Source organism: Hemitrygon akajei, unplaced genomic scaffold (assembly GCF_048418815.1).
Source record: "Hemitrygon akajei unplaced genomic scaffold, sHemAka1.3 Scf000046, whole genome shotgun sequence".
Taxonomy (NCBI): Eukaryota; Metazoa; Chordata; class Chondrichthyes; order Myliobatiformes; family Dasyatidae; genus Hemitrygon; species Hemitrygon akajei.
Genome location: NW_027331932.1, coordinates 2,827,779 through 2,855,596, shown reverse-complemented (window position 1 = coordinate 2,855,596; position 27,818 = coordinate 2,827,779). Strand labels below are relative to the sequence as shown.

General features: G+C 45.6%; 1 protein-coding gene across 1 annotated transcript; it reads right to left on the bottom strand.

Moving 5' to 3' along the window:
• Nucleotides 1-68: 68 nt before the first annotated feature.
• LOC140720727 (uncharacterized) lies at nucleotides 69-27,025 on the bottom strand. The gene is made up of 7 exons (XM_073035558.1): nucleotides 26,974-27,025; nucleotides 24,719-24,898; nucleotides 22,781-22,849; nucleotides 18,828-18,947; nucleotides 13,207-13,326; nucleotides 11,607-11,726; nucleotides 69-247 (listed from the first exon to the last, which is right to left on the bottom strand). Exons 1-7 carry the CDS (start codon nucleotides 27,023-27,025, stop codon nucleotides 69-71), a joined length of 840 nt encoding a protein of 279 aa, XP_072891659.1.
• Nucleotides 27,026-27,818: the final 793 nt, after the last annotated feature.

Here is a 27,818-nt window from a genome sequence, read left to right as displayed (position 1 = left end):
TGTCATGGTGAGGTACGTGTTGAGGTACACGTTGAGCGGCGAGTCTGTGTCACTGTGAGGTTTTACACTCACGTTTCATTCCACTCTGTTATTTTACGGTCTGACTCCAACCGGAGTTGTTTCGACTCACCAGGGATCGACAGCCCGACCACTGTCACGAAGAGGGCGGATGTAACTAGGCAGAGAAGGCAAATCTTACGGTCCGGTCTATTTCCGATGTTCTCGTTCGGCTCCTGTTTATGCGGACCTGTGGAGAGACCATTCAGATAAACAGAAGGAGAACTCAGGGGATGGTATGAGGGGAGCGATGGGCAGGAAAATGTGAGAGAATGGGGAAGAGAAAACGAGAAGAGAGAGGGGAGGGGAAATGGACGGGTGAGAAGAGGAAGCGATGTTCTGTGTGAATAGGGAGTGGAATGTGTGAGAGAGACAGAGAAAGAGTGGGGAAGAGAGCGGTAGTGAGGGGAGAAAAAAGTGGGAGAGAGAGGAGAAAGAGACAATGCAGCGAGAGAGAGGGTGCGAAAGAGTGGAAAGAGAGAGTGTCACGGTTTTATCATTTTTCGTAGCTGTATTGTTGTTTGCCCGCTTTGTTCCTTGTTCACACATGGGATAAACGACGGTCTTGTGGGGATGAACATGTTGTGGGGATTTTCGTGGACTCCGTTGTGTTTCTTTGTTTTGTGGCTGCTGGCAAGGAGAAGGGCGGCAAGGGCACATGATGGTTAGCGCAGCGCTTTACAGTACCAGCGACCCGGGTTCAATTCCCGTCGCTGCCTGCAGGGTGTTTCCAATTTCTCCCCCATGAGTGAGTGGATTTCCTCCGGGCGCTCTGGTTTCCTCCCACAGTCCAAAGACATACCGGTAGGTTGGTTATTTGGTTATTGTAAATTGAACAGTCATTAGAAAACGGAATAATTCGGAGAATTGTTGAGCAGCGCGGCCTGAATGGCCGGAAGTGCCTGTTCCGAAATGTTTTTCAACAAAAAATAAAACAAAATATATTTTGAGAAAAAAGGGAAAAGATGGTGGGAAATGGTATACATATACAACCGGACAATCCGGTGTTTGTGATGGGTGTGACTGTCCTGGATGAAAATAGAAATGGATCGTTGTAAAATCTCAGAAGACACAAGGATTGGTGATGTTGTGGACAGGCGGAATATCGTCAATAGATTCGGTGGGGTATGCATCAGTTGTAGATCTGGGTGGAAAATGGCAAACGCAGTTTAGCTCAGGTAAGTGTGAGGTATTTTCCTTTGGGGCGTTAAATGTGAAGGGACAGGAGACAGTTAACGACAGAACCCTAAACTCTTGACAGGGAAAGGGATCTCCGGTTGAGATAATGGAGAGATAAAGTGTTGACTGTAGACGGGCCTTTGACAAAGTCTCTCTCATGGGAGATCCATTCACAAGATTGTGATGACTGGGATTCACAGTGAATTGGGAATTTGGTTTCCGTACTGGCTTGTCCACTGGACACAGAGGCCGGCGGACGTCCGTGACTGGTGCTGTTACCCACGGATCCGCACTGGGACCTCTGCTGTCTGTGGACAAGACCAGTGAGAACCTGGACATTTAACAAGGCTTTGTGTGTTTATAACATCCTGCATCGTAGACCAGCCAGTACAGCACAGGAACAGGCCCTTCGGCCGGCAACGCTGTCCAGGATGCATTCCTTCTGGTTTTAGACATTTCACTTTTGTGAATGATACCCTCTGTTACTCTTATGAGCTTGTGCTATATCTGAGCATTTTGCCTACCAAGGTACAAAATTTTACGTTTGTCCGGGTTAAACACCATCTGCCATTCCTCCATCCCATATCAGAAACCGATCCATGTCCTACGGAATTCTTTGCAGGTCCTCTAAACGAACACAACACCCCTCAATGTATCATCTGCAAACATACCAAATCACACATCTACATTTTCATCCAATTCGTTCATATATGTAAAAACATATAACAATTACAGCAAGGAAACAGGCCATCTCGGCCCTTCTACTCCGTTCCGAACGCTTACTCTCACCTAGTCACTCAGCCCATATCCCTCCATTCCTTCCCTGTCCATATATCTATCCACTTTACTTTAAATGGCAATATCGAACCTGCTTCCACCACTTCCACTGGAAGATCGTTCCACACAGCTACCACTCTCTGTGTAAAAATGTCCCGTCTAAACTTTTGCTCCTTAACTCTCAACTCATGTCCTCTTGTTTGAATCTCCACTGCTCTCAATGAAAAAATAAACCTATCCACGTCAACTCTATCTATACCTCTGGTAATTTTAAATACCCCTATCAAGTCCCCCCTCAACCTTCTACGATCCAAAGTATAAAGGCCTAACTTGTTCAAACTTTCTTTGTAACTTAGGTGCTGAAACTCAGGTAACATTCTCGTAAATCTCCTCTGTACTCTCTCGATTTTGTTGACATCTTTCCTATAGTTCGGTGACCAGAACTGTGCACAATACTCGAAATTTGTCCTCACCAATGCCTTGTACAATTTTAACATTACATCCCAAATCCTATACTCAATGCTCTGATTTCTAAAGGCCAGCATACAAAAAGCTTTCTTCACCACCCTATCCACATGAGATTCCACCTTCAGGGAACTGTGCACCATTATTCCCAGATCACTCTGTTCTACTGCATTCCTCAAAGCCTTACCATTTACCAGGTATTTCCTATTTTGATTAGACCTATCAAAATTTAGCACCTCAAACCTATCAGCATTAAACTCCATCTGCTATCTTTCAGCACACATTTCTAACTGGCCCAAATCTCCCTGCAAGCTTTGAAAACCTGCTTCACTATCCACAACGCCACCTATCTAGTATCGTTTGCATACTTACTAATCCAATTTACCACCCCATCATCCAGATCATTAATGTATATGAGAAACAACATTGGACCCAGTACAGATTCCTGAGGCACAACACTAGTGACCGGCCTCCAACATGACATACAGTTATCCACCACTACTCTCTGGCATCTCCCATCCAGCCACCGTTGAATAAATTTTACTGCTTCAATATTAATACCTAGCAGTTGAACCTTCCTAACGAAGCTTCCGTGTGGAACCTTGTCAATTACTTACTGAAGTCCTTATAGACAACATCCACTGCTTCACCGTCGTAAACTTTCCTAGTTACCTTTCCAAAAAATTCAATAAGATTTTTCAAACATGAACTTCCACTCACAAATCCATGTTGACTGTTACTAATCAGACCCTGTTTATCCAGATAATTTGAAGTAATCCATATAAACATCACAGATAGGAGAGATCCCACCCACATCCATAGACACAGGTCACTTCATTAGAGTAGAACAAGGTTACTCAATCACAGAATGCAGAATAAAGTATCAAAATTACAGAGAAATTGTAGTGCAGACGGACTTTAAATTTCAAGAGCCGCGAAGAGGAAGATTTGATGTCAAGAGCACATCTTATCGTATTAGGGCTTCGTTCAATAGTCTGATTACTGTAGTGTAGAAGCTGTCCTTGAGCCTCCTGATACATGCTTCCGCATTTTCCCTCCGATGGGAGGGTGCAGAAGACAGAATGTCCGGGGTCCTTTGATGATGCTGGGTGCTTTATCGAAACAGCAGTATGTGTAGAAAGAGTTCATGGAGGGGAAGCTGGTTTCGGAGCTGGGCTCAGCTCTTTCCACAACGCTCTGCAGTTTCCAGCGTAATGGGCGGAGCAGCGTTCATATTTTTAGTAAGGAACCAGGGCGTTTCATGAGAACAGGGAAGTTGACATTGTGAACAGAGAAGAAAATAAGACTTTTTTTTCAACATGATAGACTACTCCGTGTAATGGTATCGGCCCCAGGGGAACTTGATTGACTGATATGTCCGAATTGATAGGCATAATGGATGCTTGACAAGTCCCGTATCAAAATCCAGATGGTAGATCACTCTGGAAGATGGAAGAGAGGAATGTAGAGAGAGACGAAGAAGGAATGGAGCAGTGAGATTGGGCGGGAGAGGGAAAGATAGGGAAAATAAACCAGAGAAGGGGGAAGGAGATGACAGGTGACGTGAGACCCAGGTAGATTTTTCGGGCGGATTTGACTGTGGAGGACAGACCAGGAACTGGTAGAAGATGTACCATACAGAGGCTTGAACAAGGCTATTTACAAGGGCTCAGATAAGAGACTGGTGTGAAGATGTTTTGGAACCGAAGGAGATCTCTCTGACCGATTTCATTAAGGAGGACTGCTCAGTCCGACGTGCTGGATGTAATGTACATAGAATTTAACAAGAACCCAGATGGTATACCGCCCTGGGGATGGTGTGCGACTCAGGGAGGGATGGCTGATCCGGTATATATTTGGCTCAGCGATATGGGACAAAGTTTAGAATTGCAGTCCATTTCGCAGACTGGAATCCCGTCACTAGCGTTGCCCAAGGGTGGTCGGTGGTGGGACCAGTGATCTTTGTCAATTATATCGACCATTTATTGCAGATTATACAATACACGGTAGGTGAGCTTGCAGACGACATTAATGTTGATGGCGTTTTAAACAGTGAAGACAGTTATCTCTTACAGTGGGATCTCGATTCGCCGGGGAAGTCGGCTGAACAGGAGCACTTGCAAGTTAGTTTGCGCTGTCGTATTTCAGAAGGGCAAACAACAGGGTAGGACTTGCACGGTCAAAGTGAGGAAACGTGCGATATGTTAAAGAACGGAAGGACGCAGGGCTACAGGTACACGGTTCCTTGAAAGTGGAGTCACAGGTACAGGGACCGTTGAGAGTGTTGCAAAACAGAGGGACCCTAAGGAACAGAGACTACCCAGCAGAGTACAGAAACAGGCCTACAATGTTGTCCCGAATGCACTCCCTCTGGTATGATATATTTCGACATTGGAAAAAGGAACTGTCTGTCCACTCAGTCTATATCTTTTGTGATCTTAGAAACCTCTGTCGGATCTCTCGTTCAACATCTTCGGAGGCTATCCAAGGCCTTCTAATCCTCCCAACAATGTGGTGAACAGAATTATGTATAATGCGCCGGATGCAGCCTTAACAGACATTTTGATGAAGTTGCAAAATCACTTCTGACTTTTGAAACCAGTGTCCTCAATAATAAAGACATGCGTGTAATATGCCTGCTTAACACAGATCTGTCAGTGGGTGATCATCGCTCCCTGACATTTAGCATTATCTTGGAAAAGGATAGAATCAAAGGGGACATGAAAATATTTGAATGGGGAAGGGGAGATTATGAGGCTATAAAGATAGTAATTGCGGGTGTGAATTGGGATGATGTTTTTGCAGGGAAATGTACTATGGACATGTGGTCCATGTTTAAAGATCTCTTGCAGGATGTTAAGGATAAATTTGTCCCGGTGGGGAAGATAAACAATGGTTGAAGAGTGAAGTGGAAAATCTAGTCAGGTGGAAGAAGGCAGCATACATGAGGTTTAGCAAGGAAGGATCAGACGGGGTTATTGAGGAATATAGGGTAGCAAGAAAGGACCTTAAGAAGGGGCTGAGAAGAGCAAGAAGGGGGCATTAGAAGGACTTGGGGAGCAGGGCAAAGGAAAACACCAAGGCATTCTTCAATTTGTCAATGTGAAAAACAAAAGGATGACAGGAGTGAATGTAGGACCGATTAGAGATAAAAGTGGGAAGACGTGCCTGGAGACTGTGGAAGTGAGCGAGGTCCTGAATGAAAACTTCTCTTCGGTATTCACCACTGAGAGAGAACTTGATGACGGTGAGGATAATATGAGTGAGGTTGATGTTCTGGAGCATGTTGATATTAATGGAGAGGAGGTGTTGGAGTTGTTAAAATACATTAGGACGGATAAGTCCCCGGGGCCTGACGGAATATGCCACAGGCTGCTACACGAGGCAACGGAAGAGATTGCTGAACCTCTGGCTAGGATCTTTATGTCCTCGTTGTCCACGGGAATGGTACCGGAGGATTGGAGGGTGGCGAATGTTGTTCCTTTGTTTAAAAAGGTTAGTAGGGATAGTCCAGGTAATTATAGACCAGTGAACCTTATGTCTGTGGTGGGAAAGCTTTTGGAAAAGATTCTCAGAGATATGATCTATGGGCATTTAGAGGATCATTGTCTGATCAGGGACAGTCAGCATGGCTTTGTGAAGGGCAGATCGTGCCTACCAAGCCTGATAGAGTTGTTTGAGGAGGTGACCAGACATATAGATGAGGATCCTGCAGTGGATGTGATCTACATGGATTTTAGTACGGCATTTGACAAGGTTCCACACGGTAGGCTTATTCAGAAAGTCAGAAGGCATCAGATCCAGGGAAGTTTGGCCAGGTGGATTCAGAACTGGCTTGCCTGCAGAAGGCAGAGGGTCGTGGTCGAGGGAATGCATTCAGATTGAAGGGTTCTGTCTAGTGGTGTGCCACAAGGATCTGTTCTGGGACCTCTACTTTTTGTGATTTTTATTAACGACCGTGAAGTGGGGGTGGAATGGAGGGTTGGCCAGTTTGCAGACAACACAAAGGTTGGTGGTGTTGTAGATAGTGTAGAGGATTGTCGACGATGGCATTGAGACATTGATAGGATGCAGAAGTGGACTGAGAAGTGGGAGATGGAGATCAACCCGGAGAAGTGTGAGGTGGGACACTTTGGGAGGACAAACTGCAAGGCAGAGTACAACGTAAATGGCAGGATACTTGGAAGTGTGCAGGAGCAGAGGGATCTGGGGGTACGTTTCCACTAATCCCTGAAAGTTGCCTCACATGTACATAGGGTAGGTAAGAAAACTTATGGGGTTTTAGCTTTCATAAATCGAGGGATAGAGTGTAGGAGACGGGATGTAATGATGCAGCTCTATAAAACTCTAGTTAGGCCACACTTGGAGTATTGTGTTCCGTTCTGGTCGCCTCAGAAAAGGAACGATGTGGAAGCATTGGAAAGGGTACAGAGGAGTTTTACAGGATGCTGACTGGTTTGGAGAGTATGGATTATGATCAGAGATTAAGGGAGTTAGGGCTTTACTCTTTGAAGAAAAGGAGGATGAGAGGAGACATGATAGAGATGTACAAAATATTAAGAGGAATAGGCAGAGAGGACAGCCAGCGCCTCTTCCTTTGGGCACCACTGCTCAGTACAAGAGGACATGGCTTTAAGGTAAGGTGAGGGAAGTTCAAGGGGGATATTAGAGGAAGGTTTTTCACTCAGAGAGTGGCTGGTGCGTGGAATGCACTGCCTGAGTCAGTGGTGGAGGCAGCTGGACTCGTGTAGTTTAGGAGACTACTAGACAGGTACATGGAATAATTTTAAGTGGGGTGTGGTTATATGGGAGGCAGTGTCTGAGGGGTCGGCACAACAGTTTGGACCGAATGGCTTTTAATGAGCTGTACTATTCTATGTTCTACGTTCTGAGTCCTTAACCACGGATAGTGACATTGGAACCCAATCTTCCTCTGAAAATCAACACTGTTTAGTTTCCTGGTTTTAAGAGTGTTCTATATCTTAACACTTGTCCGATCAAGTCGCAACATGTCACATTTCTCTGTGTGAAACTCCACCTGCCATTTGTCCAACCCATAGCTTTAACTGATACATATCCTACTGGATTTTGAGGTGAAATTTTGAAGGTACAGAAACTTTGTGTTCCTGTTAGGTTAAAAGGAAAGGTTAAAGGTTTGATACAGCCATAGTTTTCAAGGGATATTGGAAACTTTGTTCGGAAAAAAAGAGAGATCTTCAATAAATATAGGCATCATGGAGTAAATGAGGTGCTCGAAGAATATAAATAATGTAAGAAGAATCTCAAGAGAGAAATTAGAAAGGCTAAAATAAGAAAAGAGTTTGGTTTGGCAAATAAGGTGAAAATAATTCCAAAGGGTTTCGCCAGTTATATTAATAGCAAAAGGATAGTAAGGGATAAAATTGGTCACTTAGAGAATCAGAGTGAACAGCTATATGTGGAGCCAAGAGAGATGGGGGAGATTTTGAACAGTTATGTTCTTCGGTATTTACTAAGGAGCAGGATACTGAGTTGTGTAAGGTAAGGGAAACAAGTAGGGAAGCTATGGAAACTATGGCTATTAAAGAGGAGTACGGACTGGCGCTGTTAAGGAATATAAATGTGGATAAATCTCTGAGTACTGACAGAATATTCAGTAGGACCTTGACGGAGGTTAGTGCAGAAATAGCAGGGGCTCTGACAGAAATATTTCAAATGTAAGTAGAAGCGCGAATGGTGCCGGGGATTGGCGTATTGCTCATGCGGTTCCATTGTTTCAACTGGATTCGAAGAATAAACCTGGCAATTGTAGGTCTGTCAGTTTGACGTCAGCGGTGGGTAAATTAATGGAAAGTATTCTTGGAGATGGTATATATAATTATCTGTATAGACAGCCTGATGAGGAACGGTCAACATGGATTTTTGCGTGGAAGGTCATGTTTGTCAAATCTTATTGAATTTCTGAAGAGATTACTAGGAAAGTTGACGCGGATAAACAGTAGATGTTGTTTGTATGGATTTCAGTAAGACATCCAGAGATACCGATCACTTCATGGTACTGAAGCAACGTAAATCAATCACAGAATGCAGAATAAATGGTCACAGTTACACAGAGAGTGCAGTGCTGATAGAGAATAAGGGGCCATAGCAAAGGGTAAGCAGATTGCGAGGTCAAGAGTATATTTATCATGGTAGAGGACAGTTTAATAGTCCGATAACTGTGGGGTAGAAGTTGTCCTTGAGCCTAGTGAGACATGCCTTCGCATCTTCCCTCCGATGGGCAGGTGCAGAAGACATAATGGCCGGCGTGACAGGAGGTGGTTCTGTGATGCTGCTGGTTGTTTCATCGATGCGCCAGGATCTATGGACGGAGTTCATGGAGGGGAGGCTGGTTTCGGAGCTGGGCTCAGCTCTTTACACAACGCTCTGCAGTTTTTTGCGGTCACAGGTCCTGCAGTTTCTATATTTTTAGTGAGGGTCCAGGGCGATTCATGAGAACAGGGTAGTAGACTTGATGAATAGGAAACTCAATAAGGCATTTAATGCTTCCAATTAGTGGGCTACTCTAAATCGGAAGTGTCAGTGTTACAGTTGAACAAAGGAAACTATGGGGCCATGAGGGAGGAACTAGCCAAAACCGACTGGAAGGATACACAAGCAGGGATGACAGTGGAACAACAATGGTAGGAATTTCTGGGAATAATACAGCAGGTGCAGGATCAGATCATTCCAAGGTGAAAGAAAGTTTCTAAGTGGAGTAGAGGACAACCGAGGCTAACAAGGGAAGTCAAGAACAGTATAAAAATAAAGAGAAGAATTATAACATAGCAAAGATGAGCGGGAAGCCAAAGGACTGGGAAACTTTCAAAGAGCAACAGAAGATAACTAAAAAGGCAATAAGGGAAGAAAAGTTGAGGTTCGAAGGTAAGCTAGCAAAGAATATAAAAGAGGATAGTAAAAGCTTCGTTCGGTATGTGAAGAGGAAATATATTAGCTGAGACTAAAGTTGGGCCCTTGAAGACAGAAACGGTTGAATTTATTATGGGGAACAAGGGAATGGCAGAAGAGATGAACAGTTGGATCTGTCTTCAATGGGGAAGACACAGGCAATATCCCATATAGGATTGGGGTATATCTCAATGCAAGAAGCTTTAAGGAAATGCGGTTGAGCTGAGGGAATGAATCAATACAGTGTATTATGAGATTGTAGCCATTGCTGAGAATTCTGTGCAGGAAGAGCAAGCAGGAGAGCACCAAATTTCGATGTGAGAAGGCAGAAGGAATTAATGGAGGAGGGGTGACATTATTAGGCTTAGAAAATGTTACCGCAGTGGACAATCAGGACAGGCAAGATAATTCGTCTAAGTGAGGCTTTATGGGTGGAAATGACGAACACGAAATGCATGACAATGTTACAACATATATCTTAGAATAGTACACACAGTACAGGCACTTCGGCCCACCCTTAAACCCTGCTTCTCATATAACCCTCCACCTGAAATTCCTCCATATAGCTGTATAGTAATCTCTTAAATTCCACTAGTGTATCTGCCTCCACCACTGACTCAGGCAGTGCACTCTACGCACCAACAACTCTCTGAGTTAAAAACCTTCCTCTAATATCTCCCTTGATCTTTCCACCTCTTACCTTAAAGCCATGTTCTCTTGTATTCAGCAGTATTGCCCTGGGGAAGAGGCGCTGGCTGTCCACTCTATCTATTCCTCTTAATATCTTGTATACCTCTATCATGTCTTCTCTCATTCTCATTCTCTCCAGAGAGCGAGAGAGAGAGAGAGAAAAAACATAGCTCCCTTAATCTCTGATCATAATGCATATTCCTTTAAACCAGGCAGCATCCTGGTAAATCTCCTCTGTACCATTTCCAATGAATCCACATCCTTGCTATAGTGAGGCGACCAGAACTGGACACAGTATTCCAAGTGTGGCCTAACAGTTTCATAGATCTGCATCATTACCCGTGACTCTTAAATTCTATCCCTCGACTTATGAAAGATAACACTCAGTAATCTTTCTTAACTACCCTATCTACCTGTGAGGCAACTTTCAGGAATCTGTGGACATGTAGTCCAAGTTCCCTCTCTCCTCCACACTACCAAGTATCCTGCCATACACTTTGTACTCTGCCTTGGAGTTTGTCCTCCCAAAGTGTCCCACCTCACACTTCTCCGGGTTGATCTCCATCTCCCACTTCTCAGTCCACTTCTGCATCCTATCAATGTCTCAATGCCATCGTCGACAATCCTCTACACTATCTACAACACCACCAACCTTTGTGTCGTCTGCAAACTTACCAACCCACTCTTCTAACCTCACATCATGAATAAAAATCACAAAAAGTAGAGGTCCCAAAACAGATCCTTGTGGGACACCACGAGTCACAATCCTCCAATCTGAATGTACGCCCCCCACCACGACGCTTTGCCTTCTGCAGGCAAGCCAATTCTGAATACACCTGACCAAACTTCATTGGATCCCATACCTTCTGACTTTCTGTATAAGCCAACCGCGTGGTATTTCATTAAGACAAGCCAGGATGGACATTCACAGTGAAGAGGATGAACCCCGGGGAGTGTTATAGAATAGACGGACCCAGGGATACGGGAAAACGGTTCCCAGAAAATGAGGTCAATGTTAGATAGGGCGGTGATGAAGTCTAGAGGTCACTTTGCAGTTGTGCACGACGTAGGGTAGGCGCACCTTGGAGTATAGTGTTCAGGTTTTGTCCACCTGCTCTAGGTGAAATGCCACTGAGCAGCAAAGTTTGCAGAGGGAACTTTACGGGGATATTGCCGAGACTCGAGGGACTGAGTTATGGAGATAATTCAGGCAGGTTAGGATTTTATACCTTGGAACTCATGGGTGACCTCACAGAGGTTTATAAATCCACGTGGGGAAAAACAAGGTGAATGCGCAGAGCCATTTTCTATAGACTTGGAGAATTGAGGAACAGAGCGCACAGTTCTGAAGTGACAGCAGAAAGAGATTTAACTGCGGACCAGAGTGACATATTTTTTAAGCAGACGGTGCTCCGTCTATGGAACGTACTGCCAGAGAAATGGTCGATGCAGATGAATGATCACAATATAGCACGTATAGCACGTGACCCCTTCAAAACGTGAACTCTGACCTGCCTGAGCAGTCATTGGCATTTTTCCTGGTCTCGGCGCCATAGGAGGATTTTCTTCCTTAGCAATGGGAATTTCAATTTGGAGAAAGTTCAGCTGAGAGCAGGTGGGGTCCAGACCATCTGGAACAGAATGGAATAGAATGTGAGAGAGAAACAAATAGAAGAGCAAGAGACGGGTAGAGAATGGTGAGGCGGAGTGAGAGACAGGGAGAAAATTTGAGGAAGATATGGAAGTGAGCAGAGAAAGACGTGGAGACTGAGCAGCAGATGGATGGATGGAGAGGGGAAATAGGGTGAGAGATAAAGCCGATGGACGGGAAAATGGGAGAGAATGGGGAGACAGAGGCAGTGTGGACGGAGAAGAAGGAAAGGGACCGGTTGCACTTTAACAGGCGGGGGACCAGCATTCTGACAGGCAGGTTTGCCACTGCAACACGGGGGCGTTTATAAACACGGGTAAGTGGGGGGAGGGGAGGGTACGAACTCGAAATATAAGGATACAGTTAAAGGGAAAGAGTGAAACAGAAAACTTAAGAAAGACAACAGAATTAAAGGGGAAGAAAGCTCAGAAAGGGATCGGAGAGTATGGCCAAGTGCTATAGGGGTCCGTGTGAGAAGCGCGGGGAGTGATGAATGAAAAGTATTATATATTAATGCACGAAGTATAAGAAATAAGGTGGATGAGCTTGGCGCTCAGTTGGCAATTCTAGGATGTTATAGGAATAACATAGACATGGCTGCAAAAGGGCCAGGGCTCGGAAATGAATATTCAAGCGTTTACATCCAATCGAAAGGACAGGCAGGTGGGCAGAGGGGCTGGGGAGGCTCTACTGGTGAGGAAGGAAATTCAGTCCCTTGCGAGGGGTGACATAGAATCAGGAGATGTAGAGTCAGTTGGATAGAACTGAGAAATTGTAAGGGCAATAAGACCCTAATGTGAGTTATCAATAGGCCCCCAAATAGTAGCCAGGATATAGTGTGCAAGTTGAATCAAGAGTTACTATTAGCATGTCGCAAAGGTAAAACCACCGTTGTAATGGTGGATTTCATCATGCAGGTAGACTGGGAAAATCAGGCTGGCACCGGACCCCAAGAAAGGGAGTTTGTGGAGTGTGTCCGAGATGGATCCTTAGAGCAGATTGTACTGGAGCCTACCAGGGAGAAGGCAATTGTGGATCTGGTGTTGTGTAATGAACCGGATTTGATAAGGGAACTCGAGATAAAGGAGCCATTAGGAGGTAGTGACCATAATATGATAAGTATTAATCTACAATTTGATAGGGAGTAGGGAAAATGGGATGTGTCAGTATTACAGTTGAACAAAGGGGACTATGGAGCCATGTGGGGCACAGACAATATGGATGCGCAGAGTCCTTTTCTGTAGACTTGGAGAATCGAGGATCAGAGCGCACAGTTCTGTGGTGATAGCAGAAGGAGATTTATCTGCGGAGCAGAGTGACATTTTTTTTTTAAGCAGACGGTGCTCCGTCTGTGGAAGGAACTGCCAGAGGAAATGGTCGATGAGGATCCTTTAACACGTACAGTTCTGCGTACATCACGTGACCCCCCTGAGAATGGCATCATCAATGTGAACTCTGACCTGCCTGTGCAGTCACTGACATTTCTCCTGGTCCAGACGCAATAGGAGGATCTTCTTCCTTAGCGATGGGAAGTTCATTTTGGAGAAGGTTCAGCTGTGAGTAGGTGGGATCCAGATCATCTAGGAGAGAATGCAAGAGAATGTGTGAGAGAGGCAAATAGAAGGGCAAGGGACAGGTAGAGACTGGGGGGGGGGGAACGGATTGAGAGACAGGTAGAAAATATGAGGGAGAGGATGAAGTGAGTGGAGAGAGACGTGGACACTGAGCAATAGATGGGGGGACGGATGGAGACGGGAAATAGGGTGACAGATGAAGGCGATGAACGGGAAAATGGGAGAGAATGGTGAGGCAGAACGAGGAGAGGAATTCGACAAGCTGTGGGGAGGGAGAAGTGGGAACGAGGTCATGAGTGAAGTGGCAGTGAGAAGAGTAAGAGCGTTATCGAAAGAGTGAGGGAGAGAGGGGCAGAGTGAGAGGAGAAAAATGGCAGAGGTTGCGAGAGGGACAGAAGGAGAGAGAGACAATAGGTGAAAGGGGGAAAGAGAGAGGGTTAAGGTTTTATTATTTTGGTCGTGGTTGTACTTTTGTTTGCAACACTTGTTTTGTCAAACATTGGAAATATGATGGTCTTTTGGGGATTAAAATGTTGTGGGGATTTTCGCGCTCCACGGGGGTTCTTTTTTTCCTAGCTGATTTTAAGAGGAAGAGCGGTACGTAAAGTCATGGCTTACAGTACCAGAGACCCGAGTGAAAAAAATCTCAATATATTTTTTAAAAAGATGAATCACATGGTTGATTATCATTTACATATACAAGTCGCTGCTTGTGTTTTGTGATGTCAATGACTGATCTGAATGAAAATGGAGATGGCTGGCTGCTAAAATTAGTAGACCCTATCACCATAGGATTTAGGTGCAGAAGGAGGCTATTTGACCCATTGAGTCTGCTCCGCCATTCAATAATGTGGTGATCCAGTTCTCCAGCAATCCCCACTCCCATTCCTTCTCGCCATATCATTTGGTATCTTGGCTAAACTAGAACCTATCTATTTCTGCCTTAGATTCATCCAATGACTTGTCCTCCACAGCTGTTTGTCGCATCAAATACCGCAGATTTTCCAACCTCTAACTAAAGTAATTTCTCCCTAATATCAGTTCAAAAAAGAGGTCCATCAATCCTGACTCGTGCCCTCTTGTTCTCGACTCCCCTACCATGGGAAATAACTTTGCCGTATGTAATCCGCTCAGTCCTCTTCGCATTCGGAATGTTTCTATGAGATTTCACCTCATTCTCCTGAATTCCTGGGAATACAGCCCAAGAGTTTCCTGACGTTCCTCATACGGTACCCCTTCATTCCTGGAGTAATTCTCGTGAATCTTCTCTGAAACCTCTCCAATGACGGTATACATTTTCTAAAATAAGGAGTCCAAAACTGCAAACAATACTCCGTGTGGTCTCACGAGTGCCTTATAGAGCCTCAACATCACATCCCTGCTCTTATATTCTATAACTCTAGAAATTAATACCTGCATTGCATTCGCCTTCTTCACCATTGACTCAAACTGGAGGTTAAATTTTAGGGTATGCTCCACAAAGACTGCCAAGTTCCTTTGCATTTCTGCATTTTGAATTCTCCCCCGATCTAAATAATAGTCTGCCCGTTTATTTCTTCCGAACAAACTGCATGAACGTACACTTTCCAACATTGTATTTCTTTTGCCACTTCGTTTCCCATTCCCTTAAACTATCTACGACTTTCTGCAGGATCTATGTTTCCTCAACTCTTCTCGTTCCTCCACCTGTATTTGTGTCAGCGGGAAATCATTGACATTCATCGCAAGAAGCAGCGACTCCAGCACCGAACCTGTGGAACTCCACTGGTAACCGGTAGCCAGACGGAATAGGATCCCTTTATTCCAGTCTCTCTTTTCTGCCGATCAGTCAATGCTCCACACACGCTAGTATCTGCCCACTATACTTTTATGGTCTCTTATCTTCCTAAGCAGCCTCATGCGCGGCAGCTTGCCAAATGCCGTCTGAAAATCCAAGTTCACCATGTCTACTGCATCCCGTTAGACTACCCTGCTTGTAGTTTCCTCAAAAAATGCAGTAGTTTAATCAGGCAGGATGTTCCTTCCAGGAAACCATGCTGGGTTTTGCCTACCTTAGCATTTGCCTGCAGGTATTCCGTAAACTCATCTATAGATTCCTTTCTGCTGCATCCCACCCTTCCAAAATATCTGAGTAGCATCTTCAATTTTCCAGTCATCTGGTACAATGCCAGAATCTATCGTTTCTTGAAAGATCATTGTTAGTGCCTCCGCAATCTCGCCAGCTATTTTCTTCAGAACCCGAGGGTGTATTCCATCGGGTCCAGTAGATTTATCCACCCTCAGACCATTAAGCATTCTGAGCACCTTCTCATTCATAATTTTCACTGCACAAACATTCTTGAATGTCCGCATACTGCAGACTTCTTCAGCTGTGAAGTCGGACGCAAAATTTACATTCAGTTCCTCTGCCATCTCTACGTGTCTCATTACAATATACCCAGCATCATTTTCTATTGGTCCAGTATCTACCCTTGACTCTCTTTTACCCTTTAAATACATAAAAAACCTTTAGTATTTTCTTTGGTATTAGTCACCAGCTTCCTTTCATAATTCATCGTTTCCTTCTTAATGACCTTCTTAATTTCCTTCTGCAAGTTTTTAAGAGCTTCCCAATCCTCATATAATATGCCTGATGCAGCCTAATAAAGACAAAAATCCTATATGCCTTCATAAATCCCTGTCAGTACGCATGGCCACGAGCAATGACATTGCACCACAAGATCCCTCTGATAATCAACACTGTTTTGGTCCTTGTCTTTAATAGTGTGTTATCAGTTACCATTTTACTTACCAAAGTGCAAACTGTGCGTTTGTCCGGGTTAAGCTCAATCTGCCATTTCCCCAACCCATATCTGAAACCGATCCATATCCTACTGCATTCATTGCAGATCTTCTACGCGGTCCCTAACGCCACTCAACTTCGCATTATGTGCAGACTTACCAACCCTCCATCTACATTTTCAATCATATCATTTATTTTCATCAGCAACAGGACAGGTCTTAGCAACATCCACAGATACAGATCACTTCGCTGGAATATAACGCGGTCCATCAGTCACAGAAAGTGACAGAGTAAAGCGTCACAGTTACAGAGAAAGTGCATGGAGGAACGCAATAAGGTTGAAGGGCCACGAGGTGACGATTGTGAGGTTAAGCGTACCTGATATTCTAATACGGGACCGTTCAATAGTCTGATAACAGTTGAATAGAAACTGTCCTTGAGCCTAGTTACAGCTATATAAAACTATGGTTAGATCCTACTTGGAGCACTGTGTTCACTGTGGGAATACTATAGAGAGAGTACAGAGTAGATTTACAAGGATGTTGCCTGGATTGGCTAGCGTACCTTATGAGAATAGTTTGAGTGATCTTGGCTCTTTCTCCTCAGAGAGACGGCGGATAATAATTGGCCTGATAGAGGAGTTTAAGATCAGAAGAGACATTGATCACGTAGATAGCCATACACTGTTTCCCAGAGGTGTAATGGCTAACACGACGGAACAGAGTTTTATGGTGCTTGGAAATAGGTGCCGAGGGGGTGACGGGGTAAGACTTTCACACAGAAAGTGGTGAGTGCGTGAAATGCACGGCCGCCGACGGTGGTGGAAGAGCGTGCAATAAGTTCAATAAAGAGCTTCTTAAATATGCTCATGGAGCTTAAAAAAATAGACGGCTCTGCGCCATAGAAATTCCAGGCAGTTTATAGAATAGTTAACATGGTCGGCATAACATTGTGGGCCGAAGGGCCTAAATGTGCTGTAGATTTCTATGTTCTAGTGAGACATCTTTTCCCATGGGGTGGGGGCAGAAGACAGCATGACCGGGTAGTGGGGTTGGTTCTTTGATCACGATGACAGCAGGAAGTATAGTCAGAGTTCCTGGAGGGGAGGCATTTTGCCGAGATATGTTCAGCTGTGTCCACAGTGTTTTGCAGTCTCTGGTTGCCGAGATGCGCTCAGCTGTGTCCACAGTGTTCTGCAGTCTCTGGTTTCCGAGATGTGCTCAGCTGTGTCCACAGTGTTCTGCAGTCTCTGGTTTCCGAGATGTGCTCAGCTGTGTCCACAGTGTTCTGCAGTTTCTTGCGCTCAGGGGAGGAACAGTGTCTATATTAGGATTCAGGAACCCGGACGGTTCATGAGAGCAGGGTGGTAGACGTGATGTGAAGGGAACTCAATAAGGCGTTTAATGTTTCCACTATGTTGGCTACTCTGTAGATTGGTGTGGGACCCAGAGAGATTTGACTGACTGGTTTGTGCCGATTTGTAGGCATAATGTACGCTGAATATAACAAGTCCAAGCACGAGGTCCCAGTTGGTAGATTGCTCAGGAAGATGGAGGGCAGGGAGGCAGGGATAGACGGAGAAGGAACGGAGCAGTGACAGAGGGGGAGAGAAGGGAAGATTGGGACCGTGGAAGATAGAAGAAACAGGGAGATTCTAGATTATATGAGACCCGAGGTGAATTGTCGGACTGATTTAACCGGGGATGACAGGTCAAGCACTAGTAGTGTATGTATCATATTTAACATGGCTATTAACAAATGCTCAGATGGTTATCTGCTCTGGAGGATGATGTGGAATCGAGAAGATATATCTGACTAACTGGATTGCGGGGGACTGGTTAAGTCGGGATGGTAGATGTACTGTACCCATATTTTAACAGGGTCCCATATAGTATATGCTCTGGAAGATGGGCGCGACGCAGGGCCGGATGGCTAACTGGATATAGAAATGGCTCGGTGTCCGGAGCAAAGGTTTAATGTTGCAGTTCTTTTCTCAGACTAGGCGCCCGTCGCGAGCTGAAGGAAATGCTATTTAAATCGGATATGTGATAGTTATGGTATTTCAGTCAGACAGCCCAGGGTTGGAATTTCACAACGATCCGGAGGAACACTGAGGAGTGTTGGAGAACAGAAGGACCCGCGGTAGAGGAACACGATTCGCAGAATGTGAAGTCACAGGTAGACAGGGCGGTGAAGAATGCGTCTGAACGCAGGCCTTCATCAGAATGTCACCGAGTACAGGAGTCGGGTGACCATGTTGCAGTTGTACAGGACGCCGGTGAGGTCGCACGTGGAGTACGGTGTTCAGTGTTGGACGTACGGTTCCCAGAAAGATGCCATCAAATTGGAAATGAGGGCACGGGGAGATTTACGACGACGATGCCGGAACTCCAGGGGCTGAGTTCGGGAAGGAGGTTGGGTTGATTGCGACTTTATTCCTTGTAGCGCAGGCGTGACCGTTCAGGGGTATATAAAACCACGAGGAGGACAGACAGAGTGAATGGGCGCTATTATTTACCCTAGACCTGGACAATCGAGGGCCAGAGCGCACAGGTATAAGGAGAGAGGGGGAAAAAAGATTCAACTGGTGAGCCGATTGATAACCGTTTGTTACCCAGATGGTGGTCTATCTGTGGAACGAGCTGCAAGGGAATTGGTCGATGCAGATGAATTATCACTATATATAGCGTATAGAACGTGACCCCTTCAAAACGTGAACTCTGACCTGCCTCAGCAGTCATTGGCATGTCTCCTGGTCTCGGCGCCATAGGAGGATTTTCTTCCTTAGCGATGGGAATTTCATTTTGGCGAAAGTTCAGCTGAGAGTAGGTGGGGTCCAGACCATCTGGAACAGAATGGAAGAGAATGTGAGAGAGAGACAAATAGAAGGGCAAGAGACGGGTAGAGAATGGTGAGGCGGAGTGAGAGACAGGGAGGAAATTTGAGGAAGATGAGGAAGTGAGTAGAGAAAGACATGGAGACGGAGCAGCAGATGGATGGATGGAGGGGGGAAATAGGGTGAGAGATGAAGGCGCTGGGCGGGAAACTGGGAGAGAATGGGGAGACAGAACGAGGAGAGGAATTCAACAGGCAGTGTGGACGGAGAAGAAGGAAAGGGACGGGTTGCACCTTAACAGGCGGGGGTCCAGCGTTCTGACAGGCAGGTTTGCCACTGCAACACGGTTGTGTTTAAACTAGTAAGTGGGGGAGGGGAGGGTACGAACTCGAAATATAAGGATACAGTTAAAGGGAAAGAGTGAAACAGAAAACTTAAGAAAGACAACAGAATTAAAGGGGTAGAAAGCTCAGGAAGGGATCGGAGAGTATTGCCAAGTGCTATAGGGGTCCGTGTGAGAAGCGCGGGGAGTGATGAATGAAAAGTATTATATATGAATGCACGAAGTATAAGAAATAAAGTGGATCAGCTTGGCGCTCAGTTGGCAATTCTAGGATGTTTTAGGAATAACATAGACATGGCTGCAAGTGGGCCAGGGCTGGGAAATGAATATTCAAGCGTATACGTCCAATCGAAAGGACAGGCAGGTGGGCAGAGGGGCTGGGGAGGCTCTACTGGTGAGGAATGAAATTCAGTCCCTTGCGAGGGGAGACATAGAATCAGGAGATGTAGAGTCAGTATGGATAGAACTGAGAAATTGTAAGGGCAAAAAGACTCTAAAGTGAGTTATCAACAGGCCCCCAAATAGTAGCAGGGATATAGGGTGCAAGTTGAATCAAGAGTTAAAATTAGCATGTCGCAAAGGTAATGCAACATGCAGGTGGACTGCGAATATCAGGTTGGCACTGGACCCCAAGAAAGGGAGTTTGTGGAGTGCACCGAGATGGATCCTTAGAGCAGATTGTACTGGAGCCTACCAGGCAGAAGGCAATTGTGGATCTAGTGTAGTGTAATGAACCGGATTTGATAAGGGAACTCGAGGTAAAGGAGTCATTAGGAGGTAGTGACCATAATATGTTAAGTATTGATCTACAATTTGAGAGGGAGTAGGGAAAATGGGATGTGTCAGTATTACAGTTGAACAAACGGAACTATGGAGCCATGAGAGAGGACCTAGACAAAGTTGACTGGAAAGATAGCCTAGCAGGGGTAACACTAGAACTGGAAGAAGGACTCTAAGGGGAGTAAGGGGCGTCCGTGGCTAACAAGGGAAGTCAAGGACAGTATAAAAATAAAAGAGAAGTATAACATAGCAACGATGAGCGGAAAGCCACTGGATTGGGAAACTTCTTAAGAAGCAACAGAAGATAACTAAAAAGACAATACGGCGAGAAAAGATGAGGCACGAAGGTAAGCTCGCCAGGAATACCAAGGAGAATAGTAAAAGCTTCTTTAGGTATGTGAAGAGGAAAAAATATTTAAGACCAATGTTGGGCCCTTGAAGGCAGACACGGGTGAATTTATTATGGGGAATCAGGAAATGGCAGACGAGCTGAACAGATACTTTGGATCTGTCTTCACTATGGAAGACACAGACAATATCCCAGATGTAATAGTGGCCAGAGGACCCAGGGCAACGGATTAACTGACGGAAATCCACATTAGGCAGAAAATGGTGTTGGGTAGACTTATGGGACTGAAGGCAGATAAATCCCGGGGGCCTGATGGTCTGCATGCCAGGGTACTTAAAGAGGTGGGTCTAGAAATCGTGGACACATTCGTAACCATTTTCCAATGCTCTATTGATTCAGGATCAGATCCTGAGGATTGGAGGATAGCTGATGTTATCCCACTTTTTAAGAAAGGAGGGAGAGAGAAAACAAGAAATTAGCCTGACATCAGTGGTGGGGAAGTGCTGGAGTCAATTATAAAAGATGAAATAGAGGCACATTTTGGATAGTAGTAACAGGATCGGTCGATTCATCATGGATTTACGAAGGGGGAATCATGCTTGACTAATTTCTGCAATTTGTTGAGGATGTAACTATGAAAATGGACAAAGGAGAGCCAATAGATGTAGTGCATCTGGGCTTTCAGAAAGCCTTTGATGACGACCCACATAGGAGAATAGTGGGCAAAATTAAAGCACATCGTATTGTGAGTAGGGTGCTAACGTGGATATAAAATTTGTTGGCAGACAGGAAACAAAGAGTAGGGATTAACGGGTCCTTTTCAGAATGGCAGGAAGTGACTAGTGGGGTACCGCAAGGTTCGGTGCTGGGATCGGACCTAATTACAATATACATTAATAATTTAGATGAAGGGATTAAAAGTAGCATTAACAAATTTGCAGATGGCACAAAGCAAGGTGGCAGTGTGAAATATGAGGAGGATGTTAAGAGAATGCAGGCTGACTTAGACAGGTTGGGTGAGTGGGCACATACATGGCAGATGCAGTTTAATGTGGATAAATGTGAGTTTCTCCACTTTGTGGCAAGAACAGGAAGGCAAATTACTATCTGAATGGTGTCAAATTTGGAAAAGGGGAAATACAACGATATCTAGGTGTTCTTGTACATCAGTCACTGAGCACAAGCATGCACGTACAGCAGGCAGTGAAGAAAGCTAATGGCATGTTTGCCTTCATAACAAGGGGAGTTGAGTAGAGGAGCAAGGAGGTCCTTCTGCAGTTGTACAGGGCCCTGGTGAGACCACACCTGTACTATTGTGTTCAGTTTTGGTGTCCAAATTGGAGGAAGGACATTCTTGCTATTGAGGGAGTGCAGCGTAGGTTCACGAGGTTAATTCCGGGGATGGCGGGAATGTGATATGTTGAAAGATCGGAGCAACTGGGCTTGTATACACTGGAATTTAGAAGGATGAGAGTGGATCTGATTGAGACATATAAGATTATAAAGGGATTGGACACGCTAGAGGCAGTAAACATGTTCCCGATGTTGGTGGAGTACAGAACCAGAGGTCACAGTTTAAGACTAAGGGGTAGGACATTTCGAACTGAGTTGAGGAAAAGCTTCTTCACCCATAGAGTTGTGGATCTATGGAATGCTCTGCCTCAGAAGGCAGCGGAGGCCATTTCTCTGGATGCTTTCAAGGAAGAGTTAGATAGAGCTTTTAAAGATAGCGGAGTCCACGGTTATGGGGAGAAGGCAGGAACGGAGTACTGATTGTGGATAATCAGCCATGATCACAATGAATGGCGATGCTGGCTCGAAGGGGTGAATTGTCTACTCCTGTATTTATTGTCTATTGTCTATTGCGTACAGGAGTAAGACGGTCATGTTGCAATTGTGCAGGACGTCGATGAGGCCGCACTTGGAGTACGGTATTCAATGTTGGTCATCCTGTTCTCGGAAAGATGCCATAGAACTGGAAATGAGTGCTCGGGGAGATTTACGACGACATTGCCGGGACTACAGGGACTGAGTTAGGGAAAGAGGTTGGGTGGATTGCGACTTTATTCCTTGTAGAGCAGGGATGACCTTTCAGAGGTATATGAAACCACGAGGAACACAGACAGAGTGAATGGGCGCAATTATTTCCCCTAGATTTGGAAAATCGAGGGCCAGAGCGCACAGGTATAAGGAGAGAGGGGAAATTGATTCAACTGGTGAGCCGATTGATAACCGTTTGTTACCCAGATGGTGGTCAGTCTGTGGAACGAGCTGCCAGGGAATTGGTGGAGAAGAATACATTACACACATGGCCATTTGGCAGTATGACATGTGAGTCCTCCAGAATGACGTCGTTGTTGCATCACTGACCTGCTTGTGTATTGGTGAGGCGTTCGACTTTCGGAATGTTCAGCTCGGTGTAGGTGGAGGTCAGATGGTCTGCGAGAGAGAGATAGACAAGTATGAGATTGCGCGATAGAGAATCGGGGACAGTGAGGTGTAGAGGGAAGCGAAGAGAGCACAGAGACGCGGTGTGGGGGAGATGGTTAGGGACAGTGAAAGGGTTGAAGGGAGAGGCAAGAGAGGGAAGCGAGACAGGGAGTACAACGACAGAGCGAGTGAAATGCATTAATTGAGTTGTTGAGAGGGGGTGACTGAAGAGTGGCGATGGGTGGGAAAATGGAGCAGAATTGGGGAAATAGGAGAGAGAGGGTAAAGTGAGGTGAGGGGAGTGAGGTAGTCAGTGCGGAGAGTAGGATTAAGAGGCGAGGCAGACTGGTGAGAGAGTATAAAGTGAAGGGTAGTGAAATGTGTGGGAGAGAGGATGGAAGAGTCAAAAGGAGCGAGAGAGTGAGGGAAAGAGTGCAGAAGGAGATCCAGAGTTGAAGTCCGGGGGAGGGTGACAGAGGGGAGAGGATTAAGATAGTGAGCAATGAGAGAGGGAAAAGTTAATGGGTATAAAGGGGTAGAGAGATGCTGGGAGATAGTTAGAGAGCGGACAGAATAATCACGCGAGAGGGAGACAAAAGAGGAGAGAAAGAGGGAGGGAAAGGGACAGAGTGGGAGAGAGGGAATAGTGGGACAGATAGCGTGAAAGACAGGGCAGGGAGAGAGGGGGTACGGAAGAGAGAGAGGTTCAAGGAGGGATAGAGAGGGGAGGGGGCGTTAGAGGGGAGCGAATGAGAGAGAGCAGCATGGGGAGAATAGTTAGACCGTAAAGAGAGGGGGTGATGAGGGACAAGGGGCAGAGTGAGGACAAGAGAGGGGAGAGTGGATGAGATGGGAAAAGAGGGACAGAGGGGAGAAAAGAAGGGAAACAGAAGAATGAGTGTGAGAGGGAAAGTGAGAGAGAAGGGGGAAGAGATAAGTTTTGTGCAGAGTGAGGGGGAGATGAAAAACGAGAGGGGATTAAAAATATATTTTCGGGGGCTCCCTCATCACCGTATCTCTCATTGCCCTCTCTAAACACCACCCTTCCCACGGTGCTGCTTATTCACCTGCCATCCCACAGCACTCTCGTCGTCTCAGCACTCTCCCCTCAGTCACCCTTCCACCCCACCGCCCCGACCACGAGACTTTCACAACACTGCCCCCCCATGACATTCCGTCCTCCGACATCACACTCTCTACACCCCACTCCACAATGCTGCCCCCTATGACATTCCGTCCTCCCACATCACACTCTCTACACCCCACTCCACAACACTGCCCCCATGACATTCCGTCCTCCCACATCACACTCTCGACACCCCACTCCACAATGCTGCCTCCATAATGCCCTCCTATGCTGGTCGCTCAACGCCACGCTTCCCAAAGCATGCCAGCGTCACTGACGCCCCCACCCGCTCACATTGCTCCCTCCTAGTCGCCTGTCCTGCGCGTTCCCTCTAACATATTCTCAAACAGCGAATCTTTAGGGTCAGCAGTAAGTTTGCCCTGAGGTTTTTCGACAGGAATGGGCAAATTACATGAACACAGTCAAGGCAACAACGATGAAACTGACTTCCATCTCTACGGACCTGGGGCACAGAGAGGGTCTAGGCTTTAGGCTCCACGTACGATACATCAGGTTTCCGAAATTGGCTGAGGCTCCCTCATCATCGACCCAGTCAAACACAGACTGAATCTCCCTGTGCAGCGTCTCACAAGTCCTGGGCTTAGACACAGAGTGACGCTCCGTCCCCAATGTGCCATCACAAACCCCCAGGGTCAAACGCAGAGGGGGTTTTCATCCACACTATCCAACACACGCTCTCGGAGTCAGATTCAAATTGAAACTGCCTCCCTCCGTCTTTCAGCCCCACTCACCTCGAGAAGGTGCCCCTGAGCCAGTATTTGTGCGTTTCGTATTCATGTAAGTTTCGCTGTCTTCCATCCTGTCGAGGATCCTCTGCGTGTCTGAGCTCAGGAAGGAGAAGTAACCGTTGACAGAGTAAGCCCGTTTTGACAAGTGAGTCAGACCAACACCAAAAAACACAAGCTGAACAGCTAAAAAAGAGAGGAAGCGAGAACTGGGGTGTGAGAGGTACCGTGGAGTGGGAATGAGAGTGCGAGAGAATGGCCCGCAGAGATGGACTTCAATAAAGCCTTTGACAAGTTCCCACATGGGAGGTTAGTTAAGAAGATTCATTTGCTAGGTATAGATGGTAAAGTAGTAAATTGGATTCGACATCGGGTCAATGGGAGAAGCCAGAGAGTGGTAGTGGATGATTTCTTCCCTGAGTGGATCCCTGTGACTAGTGGTGTACCACAGGGATCAGTGCTGGGTCCATTGTTATTTGTCATCTATATCATTGATCTGGATAATAATGAGGTACATTGGATCAGCAAATTTGCTGATGATACAAAGATTGGAGGTGTAGTGGACAGTGAGGTAGGTTTTCAAAGCTTTCAGAGGGATTTGGACCAGATGGAGAAACGGACTGGAAAATGGCAGATGGAGTTTAATACAGACAAGTGTGAGTTGCTGCATTTTGGATGGGAAAATCAAGGTGGAACATACAAGGTAAAGGTAGGACACTGAGGAGTGCTGTTGAATAGAGGGATCTGGGGATACAGACTGGCCTTTATAAATCAAAGTATTGAGTATAAGAGCTGGAATGTTATGATGAGATTGTATAAGGTACTGGTGAGATCGAATTTGGAGTATTGTGTGCAGTTTTGGTCACCTAATTACAGGAAGGATATTAATAAGTTTGAAAGAGTGTAGAGAAGGTTTAAAAGGATGTGGCCGGGACTTGAGAAACTACGTTACAGAGTAAGGTTGAATAGGTTATGGCATTATTCCCTGGAGCGTAGGTGAATGAGGGGTGATTTTATAGAGGTGTATAAAATTATGATGGGTATAGAGAGAGTGAATGCAAGTAGCTTTTTCCACTGAGGCCAGGGGAGAAAAAAAACAGAGGTCATGTGCTAAGGGTGAAGGTGGAAAAGGTTAAAGGGGACATTGTGGGGGGGGGCTTCTTCACGCAGAGAGTGGTGAAAATGTGGAAAGAGCGGACAGATGATGTGGTAAATGCGGGCTCACTTTTAACATTGAAAACTTGGACAGGTACATGGATGAGAGGTGTATGGAGGGGTACGGGCCAGGTGCAGGACCGTGGGACTAGGCAGATAAATGGTTCGGCAGAGTCAAGAAGGGCCAAAAGGCCTGTTTCTTTGTTATAATGTTCTAAAGTTCTATGGTTCTATGGATCAGCCACAATGAAATGGTGGAGCAGACTCGATTACCCAAATGGTCTAATTCTGCTCCTACATCTTACGTTCCTATTATATGTTTCTTTTGTTTTATTGTGGAAACATTAAATGCTGTTGCTAAGCTTGACTAGCTGAAGACTGAGGCCCCGAAGACGACAGGATAAGATGCAGACGCTGCTCTGCTTGTTCGAGCTAACAAAAGTTAGCAACGTTTCATTCCAAGAATGAGGTAATGTTAACTTTTCTCCGACACTGTCGTGGTAATGGAGGAACTGACTACAGTTCTAAACTTGTGCACCGCTCGGAAGCATTCGTAGACTGGCTGATATCTAACAAGTGCTTCTTGAAATCGCTCACTATGAATCATCCCCTGAACATTTGCCAAATCTCTTCCGTACTTTTCCCTGAGAACATATGTTTCCAAATTAAGCTTCCATGTTCCTGCCTGATAGCTTCATAATTGACCTTACTCCAATTAAGTGTGTTTCTAATTGTCTCTTTCTATCTCTCCAATGCTGCTGTAAAGGAAATAGAATTATGATCTCTATCTCCAGAGTGCTCTCCCACTGAGAGATATGAAACCTGACCAGTTTGATTTCCCAATACCAAATCAAGTGCAGCCTCTCCTCTTGAAGGCTTATATACATGTTGTGTCACGAAACCTTACTGCAACACACGTAACAGACTCCACTCCATCTAAACCCCTTGCTCTAGGGAGCTCCCAATCAATATTTGAGAAATTAAACTCTGCCATCGCGACTACTCTGTTATTATCACACCTTTCCAGGCTCTGCTTTCCTGTCTGCTACTCGATATCCCTGCTATTATTGGGCGGCCTATGAAAACACCCATTAAAGTTATCCAACCCTTCCTGTTACTAATCTTCATCCGCAGAGACTCCGTAGAGAATTCCGGCATGGCGTACACCTCTGCTTTCCTGTCTGCTACTCGATATCCCTGCTATTATTGGGCGGCCTATGAAAACACACATTAAAGTTATTCAACCCTTCCTGTTACTAATCTTCATCCGCAGAGACTCCGTAGAGAATTCCGGCATGGCGTACACCTCTGCTTTCCTGTCTGCTACTCGATATCCCTGCTATTATTGGGCGGCCTATAAAAACACACATTAAAGTTATCCAACAATTCCTGTTACTAATCTTCATCCGCAGAGACTCCGTAGAGAATTCCGGCATGGCGTACACCTTTTCTGCAGCTGTGTCACTATCTCTGTTCAACAGTGCCACGACCCCACCTCGCTTGCCTCCCTCCCTGTCCTTTCTGAAACATCAATACCCGGCCCCTAAAATAACCATTCCTGTCCCTGAGGCATCCAAGTCGCTGTAATGGCCACCACATCATAACTCCAAAGGGGACAGTGATCACACTCTCCCTCCTTTATCATAACATTGGAGAGGGATAGGAACAGATCAGTTAGCAAAGCGTTTAATTGAATTAAGCCAACATATGGGGCTAATAGGCAGGAATTTGGAAGCATAAATTGGGATCAGGTGTTCTCAGAACTGTAAGAAAGAGTTATGGGACATGTTTACGGGATATTTGGTTGGAGCTATGCATAGGCATGTTCCAATGAGAAGGGGAAAGGATGGTACGGTACAGAACCCGTGGTCAACAAAGGCTGTTGGAAATGATGTCAAGAATAAAAGAAGGCCTTATGAAAAGTTCAAAAGACTAGTTGATGACAGAGATC